General features: G+C 36.3%; 1 protein-coding gene across 2 annotated transcripts in view; it reads left to right on the forward strand.

The window, feature by feature from the left end:
* The window catches only part of VWA8 (von Willebrand factor A domain containing 8), a 390,434-nt gene that overhangs the window by 211,921 nt on the left and 165,343 nt on the right, over nt 1-13,170 (forward strand). For both annotated transcript variants that reach the window (XM_023208911.1, XM_023208909.2), the window contains exon 22: nt 11,330-11,405. In XM_023208911.1, the coding sequence (XP_023064679.1) occupies nt 11,330-11,405 (76 nt within the window). The remainder of the gene's footprint in view (nt 1-11,329; nt 11,406-13,170) is intronic.

Consider the following 13,170-nt stretch of genomic DNA (forward strand, 5'->3'; position numbering starts at 1 on the left):
CAAGTGACAGTTTGGAATAGGACTGCAGCCAACAGCTAACGGCACCAAGCCAAGTTAAGGTCTCTCACTAGGGAAATAGAATCATTCGTGTCAGCATGCTTGTAGCAGTGAGAACCAGTCCATTGCTTATCTTTTCTTGCCTGAACTATTGCAGTAGCCTCCTGGTTAAGAACTCAACCTCTAATCTCTCCTTTCCGTGCCTCACATGTTTCTACCAATAAAGCTGATTACTTACTCTTCTGCTCAGAACCCTGCAATGACTCCCGTTGCCACTATCTGTTTCACTTGTCTTACTTCCACCTACCTTTCTCTCCCACGTATGCATAAGCCATATTAGCTGCCTGTGGTTCCCAGGTATCACATACCGTATCTGTTACTCCCCAACTTGTTCTGCGCAGCTCTTGTTGCCTGGAATTCCCTGTCAAGTCTACCCAGAAAACTCATACTTTATCTTCAAAATGAAAATCAAAGTGTTTTCCTGTAAGAAAATATCGTAGATCCTTCCCTCTTCTTCTCCACAAGCAGATGTTGGTACCTTTCTTTGTGCCTCCATAAGCATAAAGTGGGGTGCAAAAGAGCCTATGTTTGATAAATGAGATTGAAAAATGCGTGTTGAACTACACCGAATGCAGTCAGTATTGCACTTCTTCCATTAGGATCTCCTGTCTTTGTGAGTTCTTTTTCAGAGATGCTAGAGGCATTGAAACAAAGTAGCAAAGTAAACTGAAGTTAGGAGGAGACCCTTAAATCACACAGTAATAAAGTGTATCAATAACATTGCTCTTCCCAAAATATCCTTCTTTAATTTTTAATGAGAACAAAAAGGGTTTTTCTTTATTAACCAATAAAATCCAAGATTGTTTTTAAGGTGTTGTTTTTCACCTTTAGCTCATTGTTTTTTGTTTCTATTTTTGTATGTTTTGGAATGTGTCTTCTTAAAAACTTTCATTGATGGTTAAGTTTCGAGCCACTGACCTAGAACAGGCTCTGGTATTGTACCTGTCATTTTTTATAACAATTACATATTCCCATCTCTGTCTCCTTTGCTAAACAGAGAGATCTTCTTAAGAGCAGGTGTATATCTTTGAACTTCCTACTTCCAGCATAATGCCTGGAGTATTGTGGATGTTTGATAAACATTTGTTAAACAAATGAATGAATGTAATGTCTCTTCCCTTCCATCCATCTTTGAAACATCCATTTAGAGAATCTTCTCCAATCCTGTCTCTGAAATGGATAGATGATTGGTTCTCTGATGGCTTCATATTTTCCATGAAATGAAGGTCAGACTCTTCAGAATGGCAACGAAGACTGTACACTCTGGACCTAGCCTGCCTGTCTAGCTCTGTGTCCTTCCATGCAACTATATCCTAGACATGCTGGATAACTAAATGGAGCCTTAAACTTCTCTTGCATCCCCCAACTTCTATATGCTTATTCCACTTCTGTATGCTTATTCCTCTGCCTAGACATACTTTCTACTCATTCCTGCCAGTTAAAATCGAATTTCATAATCAGGACTCTGTTCTTTTCCATCAGGATTAATTGCCTTCTCTTCTGTATCCCCACTGTACTTTATTTTGTTTTCTGTTATAGCCCTTGTCATCTTTTGACATGAATTTAATTTAATTGCCTTATATCTATCACCCTGTCTGTCATGTGAGCTCCCCGAGATTGGGGTCTGTGAACTATTCATTCTATAAACCTTCATGCCTAATAACCTGCTTTGCACACTGGAAATGTACAAATATAATTCATTTTATAATTAGTATTTAATACACTCATGTGTTTATTCTTTGGCTAACCATTTTTTGCATGCCTACAATGTTGAAGGCATAATGATAGACACTAGGTATATGTAAAAAAATGTTATACCCTTGTCTATATGCAGTATATGTCCTGTGAGGGAGATACTCATGTGAACAACTGAAAAGTTTCTTAAGTGTAAAGTGCTTCCTATAGAACAGTAGTTCAGCGGGGAGGATAACAGTGAGAAATAAGGAATGCTTCTAAGAGGAGGTGACATTTGAGCTGAGTGTTTAAGGAATGGGCCTTAACCTTTTGTCACAAAAAGCAGGGGAAAGGGAAGAGAAAACTTTCCAGAAAGGAGAAAAGGTGCACATAAATAAACCCGGTGTGTAAGGAACTTCTAATAGCTGAGTATGGCCTCATGGTACATGATTGAAGTATCTGAAATGCATCCATCTCAGCAAGCATTGAGAACACCTACTACATGCTTGTTACTTTTCTAAGTGTGAGTGATAACATCAGTGAACAAGTACTAAAAAGGCCAATCTTCATGTTTATCTATAGTTGCTGGTGAGAGGGAGAATGAGATCATCAAAATATGTAGTACATCAGATAGTGATAAGTGTTATGGGGGAAAATAAAGCAGGGAAGGGGGCCAGAGCAGAGATTACAGTTTTAATAGGTTGATCAGGCAAAGCCTCGCTGGGAAGGTTGACATTTGAGTAGCACTGGACAGTAGCCTATTTCCAGTGTTTTGCCTCTGTAAACATGCCTATTTTTTAAAAATTTGACCCACGTATTAAGTATTTTGTTTTGGTGTGGTTTTGAAGATGTTTTGGCTAATCTTAAATAAATTGCAGTGATACCTAAACTCAGATGAGAAAACGGGACAAATGAACCACATCCTCGTGTTCATCCTGAAAGAGTAGAAGAGATTTCCTAGGAGATGAGCAACTTTTTGGTCCCACATGATGTAAGCTTTGTGGTATCTTTAAAAGGTGCCATTGTTGAAATGCTTACCAGCAGGAGTCAGAAAATGCTGCACATACCTCCTTCTTGGCATCATTCTGGAGGCTCTAGATGGTGATCACTCTGATACAGTGCATAAAGTGAAAAAACTGATTGCATTTATACCAAGATATAATGAGGTCCAAGATATAATGTGGTTGATACTAGAACAGAAAAATGCGTGCATATGCTGAACTTGCTCTGCAGCATCAGCCATCTTCAGTTCAACCCAGTTTCCTGAAAGTGTTGGCTCAGGACAACAGTTCCTTGCTGCTATTTTCCTAATGATGGCTTAAATATTTTTGTATTGAAAGAAACTAGGTTTATTATGGAATACCTTCAAAATCTGTATCACTGTGACATAGGGCTAGAGAGTAAAAGAAGTTTTAAATCTTGAAAACATCTACATGAAATTTTAAGGTAAAACATAAGATGACAAGAAAATATGTTTAGAGAGCTGCTTCAGTCTTCTGCCCTCTGATTCTTCAGAGGTTCTGAGGTTCCTTTTCCTCTGCCATTAAAATGACACTGGGGGCCGGGTGCAGTGGCTCACGCCTGTAATCCCAGCACTTTGGGAGGCCGAGGCGGGCGGATCACGAGGTCAGGAGATAGAGACCATCCTGGCTAACACAGTGAAACCTCGTCTCTGCTAAAAAAAAAAAAAAAAAAAAATTAGCTTGGCATGGTGGCAGGTGCCTGTTGTCCCAGCTACTCGGGAGGCTGAGGCAGGAGAATGGTGTGAACCTGGGAGGCAGAGCTTGCAGTGAGCCCAGATCGCGCCACTGCACTCCAGCCTGGGCGACAGAGCGAGACTCCATCTCAAAAAAAAATAAAAAATTACACTGGAAGATAGGCAGGGGTTGAAATGAATTGTTTAACTTCTGCTGCTAAAAATGCAAAATATATTGTTTTTCCTATAATGCAATTGTGTCTTCCTTTATGAATATCTATCATAAAAACTCAATAAAACAGGTAAATGAAAATGTAAACACAGATTTTCTTTAAGGTAAGAGTTTTCCAAACATAGTGCTTATTTATATACTATTTTTTGTTTGATCTGGGTGGTTAAAGTCTGATAAACATAAAACTAGAGAATTGGGAATTTTTTCTAGTTGATGAACAACCAAAATGAGAATAAAATAATTCATGGATTAGAGTGTGTCAAATAATATTATGCTATATACAAAATGCAACTTATATAGTAAGTTTTAGATAACATGTATTATGTGAAGATGTATTTTGGGTTATTAACCAAAAGAGACATACCTAACCAACTTCATAGAGAACCTGATTCCTCTGGTAGGTTTAAACTGCACCAGACTAGTTTGTTATTTGTCTTGATGATCAAAAATATTCATTTTAACTTTATTTCTTTGAATTGCCTCTGACAAAATATCTTTTGATATTTAATCTCATGCAAAATTGAGTACTGTACTAAAGATGGTACATTATTAGTATGGTAAGATAAGTTCCCTTAAGTGTAGTGTGAATTTGAAGTCTTCAAGAAAAGGAATTTTTACCTGTTTTGTTCACAGATACTCCTCAATCTCTAAAGAAGTACTCACTGTTATTCAATAAATATTTGTTGAATAAAAGATCATAGAAAGTCCTAACATGAAAAAGTGGTCACTCACTAATTTGGTCTTTTTATCACACTTTTATGTTGTTACTTAATTGATAAAGTCTTTTTAAAAAGGTAATATATACTGCATTTACTGCTAAAGATTTATGTGGTGGGTACAGTGTTCATCAGCCACACCCGCTGGTCGCATCTGTGTGTGCTGCTTTGTACACTCATTCAACTTTGCATTTTTATCCTCATTTCATTCCTCTAATTTTTTTTTCAAAAAACAATTAGAAAATATGTTTTTCTGTTCAAATAAGGGACCTGCACACTGTCTTTCTTTTTTGTCAGGATAAAAGGAAAATGATATTCCTGCAAAGAAATTAGGTCATGTTGAATGCCTAAAATTTACCAAGCTGGAAAGCTAGTTTTCAGAGTGCAGAAAAAATATCCATTTTTCTATATACTATTTTAGCAGATTTGTTTTTATTTCTAAACAGTGGACAACTTAGACATTTTTCAGTTAGTTAAAATACTTGATTATCAGCATGGCTTTGACTTTGGAAGAATTTCTTTTTAAATAGTGTTAATGTAGTAGTAGGAGACGTGGTAGAGGTAAGTAGATTTTGTAAACACATTTTGAAATGTTTGGTTTCCATCAGGTGACTGTTTTGCTGTGGCTTTTTGCTACCAGCTGTTCCCAGCAGACCCTACCTCTGAAGAGCAAAGTGTTGCATCACAGATAATATTCTACGAATATTATCCCCCTAATGTCTTCCTTCCTTTTATAGTAATCTTGGGCTTCAGGAGGTTAGGAGATTGACCAAACTAGGAAAAGACCTCAGATTTAGTCTGGTGCTAGTTTTCAACACTGCAGTAGTCATAACTCAGTTTGTCTTCTTCTTTTTCTTTCCCTTTTTTAATTGTACATTGACAGTTTATAATTGTATAAACTTATGGGTTCTGTGAAGAGGGAGTTGTGTAGGGAAAAAAAAATTTATAGAGTCCAAAATGATGTTATACCTTACGAATACAATGCGAAATAATTAAATCAAGCTAATTAACATATCCATCACCTCAAATAGTTAACATTATTTATGATGAGAACATTTGAAATTTACTTAGCAATTTTGAAATAGGCAACACTGTTATTAACTAGAAATATTCACCATGTTGTACAATAGAAATCAAAAAGAAGAAGAAAACATGTTCTTCCTGTTCAAAATTCTATACCCTCCTATTGTTGTATTGGATAGCAACACTGCTTTTAACGGTGACTGTTTTTGTTTGAGGGGCTAAGGAAGCTTCTTGCCTAATATGGCAAAGTGAATTTGTCTTTTATAGATAGGGCTAGGGGATGGGATGCCACTACTCTGCGGACAGCTCAGACTGTAAACATCAAGGGATTCTTAAACTTGTTTACATCACCTTTTTCTAAGTAGCACTCTATTTTATTAGTGATAATTCTGTTTAGTCCTCTTTATCTTTATTTCTTTACTCATTTTAAAGTAAGTCTTGTGAAAGTTATATTCTTGATACCAAGAACTCATCTTCACTTGAAAAATATCTTTTGATAGTGTTTACTTCTCTCAATCAATGATGTTAGGCTTATGTCTTACTGGTAAAAATTGCCATTTAATTCTCTTTTCATAATTAAACTTCTGTTTGAAATGATGAGCAGATGGGCATCGTGGCTCACTCCTTTAATTCCAGCATTTTGGGAGGCCGAGGTGGGCAGATCACCTGAGGTTAGGAGTTCAAGACCAGTCTGGCCAACATGATGAACCACCATCTCTACCAAAAATACAAAGATCAGCCAAGTGTGGTGGTGCATGCCTGTAATCCCACCTATTCTGGAGGCTGAGGCAGGAGAATCACTTGAACCTGGGAAGCGGAGGTTGCAGCGAGCCAAGATCATGCAATTGCACTCCAGCCTAGGCGACAAAGTGAGATTGTGTCAAAAAAAAAAAAAAAAAAAGGAGAAATATTGAGCAAACGTTTTTTCGGTGCTGCCTTTGTTCCATATTCTGTCTGTCCTTTCTCATGTTTGAGTCATATTATTGCGTGGACCATTCCTATAGGCATTTCTATTTTAATGAACTATAAGAGAAGATTTTCGTCAGCTCTTTGAAACTCTTGTGTGTCTTCTTTCTTCCTTTACTCTTATGTTTAACTATTATTAATTTTCTAAAATCAATCTAACTATAAATCAGTTAAGATACAAGTTATTAAAATATCATCCTTAAAGTAAACATCATTATTTTTAGATATTGTGCTCCTCAATAAATTAGAAGATACTAACTTAATGTACTTTTATAAACAATCTTTCAGAACAGATTGTGCTTGCTCTCTCTTTCCTTATTTTGACAAAAACTTGGTCTTTACACAATTTAATTGCTTTTATTACATGTGGAATAATTTTAAATTACTATTGAAATATTAATAATTCTAATTTTTTTAAAAGACTTTAAAGTGCCAAAGTTAAGAATAGAGTTTAGTACAGTATTTCTTTGAGCAGCCCCTTTATTGACACAGGCTTTAGTTGATAGATGCTGTAGTTTGTAAGATAGTCAAAAGTGAGAACAGTGATAACAAATGTCAACACTTAGCTGAACATTCTAATTAATTCATCAAGTATTACTGATAAATGTTTTGTACTGGAAAGGCATCTCTTTTTTAAGCTTTAGGCTAAGAACATGTAACTAAACTGTGTTTTAAGTTTTCTTCTCCCTAGTATTGTTATGACACTAAATTTTCATTAGCTTTTATTTCAAAGCTGTTTTTGAGAGGAACAATTCACAAGAGGATTGAAGTTGCAGGAAATAAAATATTCTCTTAGGGTCATTGTTTGTGTGGAGGATTAATCTTTTTATCCAAGTTGCTCATAAATGCAGAGTAATGATTTTAATCAAGCACCCTCTGAAAAAGAAATACTATATTGTCTTTAAGAGTCAGTTTATGCTGCCTATAACAACAGTAGTCACCTTATTACTTACTAAGTTAAAGTTTCTAATTTTATAGTATATCTTGGAAATCAAGCCTTTTTTCTTATTGTATTAAGTCTTATGCAGACAATAGTGGATTGTTTCCCACTTACATAATGAGGGTAACTTACTAAAACATAAACCTACTAATTTCTTAAGGTCATTATTATTTTACATATTTTACTAACCTTTGCTTTTTTTTATGTACTAGATGAAGGGACTTATTATAAGAGCAGAACAAAACCACCTTTATCCTATAAATTTCTCTTTCTCGCGTACTACTCCACTAAAAGTGACATTTCCCATTTGCATTTATTCTCATTTTAGTCTCCTTTGGAAATCATCTGATTTGTGCTTGTTTTCTCAAACCTGTGATTTTTATTTCTAGCACAAAAGTCTTTTGAGAAATCTAATTTGACACGTTGTATGCTATCAGAATTCGAGTGTTACAGAGCAACTTCATTTTCTTTTTAAAATTAGAATTCAGGTTGAATTTGCTTTTCTTAATCTGCTATGAAGCTCAATAATTATTAAGGTAACAACTGAATTTCCTTTCTAATAATGATGCAAGAGTTCCTTTTTCTATTTGGTGCTGGAAGATGACCGGTTGTTGCCCATTAAATATGTGAAAGCTGAGGTGAGAAATTCGTTATATTACTATAAAAATCTGTGTGAACACATCTATTTCCCTTCCTCATCCACTCCCTTCTCTATTGCTAGAATATTAACAATAAGTAAGTGTAACTAAACTTTGTTCTTGATTTGTTTAAAACTTTAACGATTAATTTGCTAGCAAAAAAATATATATGTATGTCCTGCAGTAAGTTTATAAAACCCATAAATACAGAAAATTGATATATGACAATCCATTTGTTATATAGGGAACATTTTATTCATGCTAAAGGTTTATAATCACCAGTAACTTGCCACAATGTATTTTTCATTTTCCCTATCATCTCACAGGGCTTTATTTTTAGACATAATTTAATTTGTTTTTTAGAGAAGATAAACAAAATGAGATTCTTTGTAAAGTGTAGTGCTAGGGCCGTAAGAAGCAGTAGATGATGGGGGAGGTGCCAGGCCCAGGAGAGCCAGGATTATGGCGATGGGAGTTAGATAGGAATCAGGAGCAGCAATAGGCCAGAATCCCAGAGAATTAACCGAAGAAAGTTAGAAGGAGAAGGAGAACCCTTCCAAGTTAGATACAAATAAGGCAAGCAGTCTAAAAATTGTAATTGTCAATAATTGTATTGCCAGCATACCTGTTCAAATTCCATAAATGAGGAATCTGATGAAGAAGGTTTCCACTGCAACTATAAGTTCCAGTTCAACTCCGTCTTGGACATAAACCATCAACTCCTCGGTCCCTTGACTAGTCAATCCCATACATACCTTTTCAACGTGACTATACTTTCTAATACAGACCTACAGATGCTTTCCTTAGAATGCACCATTTCTCTTCTTTTTTTTTTTTTTTTTTTTTTTTTTGAGATGGAGTCTTGCTGTGTCACCCAGGCTGGAGTGCCGTGGTGCTATCTCAGCTCACTGCAACCTCTGCCTCCTGGTTGCAGGCTTTTCTCCTGCCTCAGCCTCCTGAGTAGCTGGGATTACAGGCATGTGCCACCATTCCGGGCTAATTTTTATATTTTTAGTAGAGATGGGGTTTCACCATGCTGGTCAAGCTGGTCGCAAACTTCTGACCTTGTGATCCGCCCGCCTCAACCTCCCAAAGTGCCAGGATTACAGGCTTCAGCCACCGCACCTGGCCAGAATGTACCATTTCTTACCCCTAGGAGAATTAGCCTTACTCTAACCCAACATTTACTAGAGTAGGTTCCAGATTCTCTGTTTAAAAACAAAATCCAATGATCTAATAAATTTGGAAGTCTGTGTATTTTATCCTGCACTATAAACTACATCGTTGACTTTTACTTTTTCATATTTTTTGTTTATTTCATTCATTCAACTAATATTTATTGAATTCCTCTAGTGAGCCAGACATCTAGGTGGGGGACAGAATGAGGGACAGTGTGGACATGTTCTATACTCTTAGATCTTACAGTCTGTGTGGGAAGATAGTAAAACAAGTACTTACAGTATAGTGTGTGAAGGGCTGAATTAGGGGATATATGGGTCACAAGGGGATCACATAGCAGGGGCACCTAAGCTTGTCTACAAAAGGTCAGGGAAGGGATTTTTCAAGAAGTACCATCTATGCTAAAAAACTGAAGATCAAGTGAAAGGTAGGCAGGCAAGGAACTTTCAGTCACAACAACAACAATAATGATAACAAATATCTAAAGCTGATACATAATTACACCCCTGCTATCTGCCAGATATGGTGTTAGACACTTTCCAAGTGTTCTATCAGAAATCCTTTTGAGTGGGCTTTATTACTTACCCAAAATCACATGGCCAATAAGGGGCAAAACAAGAATTTGAATCCTGATTGATCTGACTCCAAGGTCTTCTTTGCACTACTCCACAGCTGCCTCTCAAAGCAATAATAAAAACTGATTTTTATTATATTTGTTCTGCTAAAAGAAAAACAGTTATTTGATGACGTGTTAAGTTTATCTTGTTTTTTATTGTCAAGTGCTATTTATTACTTTTTAAAAAACAGATACACATTTTGCAATTTTAATAGATTATAGTAAAGTTTGGCATTTGGGTGTACGTTTCACAAGTATAACATCAAGGTCTGAAGTTCACTGTCCAGTAGTGTCTTATACATAGTAGATAGTAAAAACAACACAATTGCAACTTCATGCTTTACTTTGAATAAGAAGTAGGGTGGTTTGAAAAAATAACTTTGAACTCTTCAAAGACGCTACTCATATTTTTAAAGTAGTTCTAATTCTCTGTGGGAAATAATCTTAGCTAGAAGGCAGAGATACAAAATTGATCCCCTTAAAAATACCTGACCCTACCTATCACCTGCAACTTCCTTACACACATTTTGGTAAGAATATCCATACTTGATGTGAATGTTATGTCTCATCATGTGAGGAGGCTCTTAACATCAGGACAGTCAACTGTTAATATTTTTGAAGATCCTGATCTAAAGGAGGGTCAAGTAAATAGTAAAAAGTAGATTTAAGAAATATAATGGATTGCCTTAATCCCAGCAGAAATGTTCAAAATCCTATGACGTAGTTCTTTTTTTTTTTTTTTTTTTTTTTCCTGAGACGGAGTCTTACTTTGTCACCCAGCCTGGAGTGCAGTGGCGTGGTCTCTGCTTACTGCAAGCTCCACCTCCTGGGTTCACACCATTCCCCTGCCTCAGCCTCCTGAGTAACTGGGACTGCAGGCATCTGCCACCACACCCAGCCAATTTTTTTGTATTTCTAGTAAAGACAGGGTTTCACCGTGTTGGCCAGGATGGTCTCGATCTCCTGACCTCGTGATCTGCCCCCCTCGGCCTCCCAAAACGCTGGGATTACAGGCGTGAGCCACCACACCCGGCCGCATAAAGTAATTCTTGAGTATTCTTGGCATGCGGTATGGTAGTCTGGCTTTGGCACCTAGTGATGGCAGTTTGGGCCTGAATGTGTAATTCCTCGATTTACTTTGTCTGTCAGCATACCAATCATTACCAAACTTGCCATCAAAATTATATTTAAACAACATAAATGTTATATTTTATATATATATATAAATTTATATATTTTATATATAAATATATAAAATTTATTTTAGTTTCTCCTCTTCACCCTCAGGAGGTAATTTTGAGGTGTGAGGTGGTTACAAGAGATATTACCAGAAAGAAAAAGAGAAGTGAAGAACCTGGATAATCTATAAGTCTGGATTAATTCTCAAATTCTTTGTAATTTATACTGTATTAAGTCTACAGAGTATTGTTACTGAAATAAATTTCACTTGCTGGTTTTTTTTTGGTGGGGGGAGGGGAAGCAGGATGATGAACAAAAATCTTTTAAAAAATGCACCTGTGCTATATTTTTATTCATAATCAATCATCAGCTTATTTCCTTACTAACTATAGAATGTGTTCGTTTTACTTTAGGGATACAACAGTACAAACTCTTACGCTTCAGCCTTCAGTTAAAGATGGACTTATTGTATATGAAGACTCACCTTTGGTTAGTAATCTACTCATAGAAATGTTTTCAAGTGTATTTTTGTTTCGCAGTTGTTTTTCGGTTTTTGGAGGATGAATCTCTCATGGATTATGTATTAGTTTGTTTTCATGCTGCTTATAAAGACATACCTGAGACTGGGTAATTTATAAAGGAAAAAAAGGTTTAATGGACTCACAGTTCCACGTGACTCCGAAGGCCTCACAATCATGGTGGAAGGTGAAAGGCATGTCTCACATGGCAGCAGGCAAGAGAGAATGAGAACCAAGAAAAGAGGTTTGCCCTTGTAAAACCATCAGATCTTGTGAGAGTTCCTCACTACCACAAGAACAGTGTGGGGGAAACTGCCCCCATGATTCAGTTATCTCCCACCGGCTCCCTCCCACTGGGTCCCTCTTTTGAATTATGGGAGCTACAATTCAAGATAAGATTTGGGTGGGGACACAGCCAAACCATATCAGATTCTAGTATGTTTCAGCCTAACTGGAAAGCGTTCATTCATGTTCATTTTAGGAGAGGATATTTATACGCAAATTATTGGGGAGATAACATGTTTTCCTATTTTGTTCTTCTGTCTTCAGAGTGAGAGATTTAGAGAATGACAAAAATCCTCTATTGATTTCTTTTCTATTCCAGATTTTTTTTTAAGTTTACTATCATTTTCAAATGTATACAGTTTGAAAATAGGTAAGGTTTCTAGAAAAGTTTTTAGAAATAGTTCTATTTAATAAAATATTAGCCCAGTGTTTTAGACAGCTGGGAAGATCCAATCCTCAACTTCCTACACAAGACCTAAAGAAATCTCAGCCTGCCAGGCATGTCCCTCTGTGCACGTGACACCTTTGCAGTAGTGGCACAAATAAGTCATCGTGGGAACCTCTGTGGTCCAGACCCCAGGGAGTGGAGTCTTTAGGATCTCCTGCCTGAGTTCTCCCAGATTGGGCCTGACTTTCCCTGAACAAAGAGCGGGTTGAGGATAGAAGCTACATGTTTTCTTTTTTTAAACTCAGTTATTTTTTATCCTAAAATTTAAAAAAGAAATTTCTTGTAAGTTTTTTTTAAAATATGCTTTAAAATAATTGTGGTAGAAGGAATGCTCATTTCTTAATCTGTATTTTCTTAAAATATACCATCCTACGAGAAAAATTAGGATATGGTCCACTTTACGTTATATTTCTTACTATTTTTTTTATCTTGAGATTTTTCACTTAAATTCATTGGATATCTTCTTTTATCCACCCCTCAAACATGTTTTTAAGACTTTTCTCTAGCTTTCATCTTTCTTTTCATGATGTCACCATCAACCCAGTCACCTTAAATCTAAGACTTTTATTTTTCCTTTCTCCTCTTCCCACCCAAGCAACTGCCAAGACTATAGATTCTGCCTCTACAAAACCTTCAAATGAAATCAGTCTAATGCCTTTTATTTCCATTTTTTTCATACCTCCCTCAAATCAGGTTCCCAAATCACTTTTTAGCCAAACTATTCTGCATACTGTCGCCAGATTAAATATCCTAAAGTGTAGCTCCAAGCTCCACTTCTATCATGTGTCAACTCATAACCATTAAATTGCATCCCGTTACTTAACGAGGAAGTACCTATTTCTTGGTCTGGCAGTTATTCCCTTAGCAGTAGACACCCAGTCTACCCTTCTAGTCCCTTTTCTCACATTTAACTTCTACTTCAGCCAGCATAGACTGTTCATAGTCACTCATTTCCAGATTTGCCCCAGGATTTCTTGAGTTTGACCATTGATTCTCTTTGTCT

The sequence above is a fragment of the Piliocolobus tephrosceles genome, chromosome X, assembly GCF_002776525.5.
Source record: "Piliocolobus tephrosceles isolate RC106 chromosome X, ASM277652v3, whole genome shotgun sequence".
Taxonomy (NCBI): Eukaryota; Metazoa; Chordata; class Mammalia; order Primates; family Cercopithecidae; genus Piliocolobus; species Piliocolobus tephrosceles.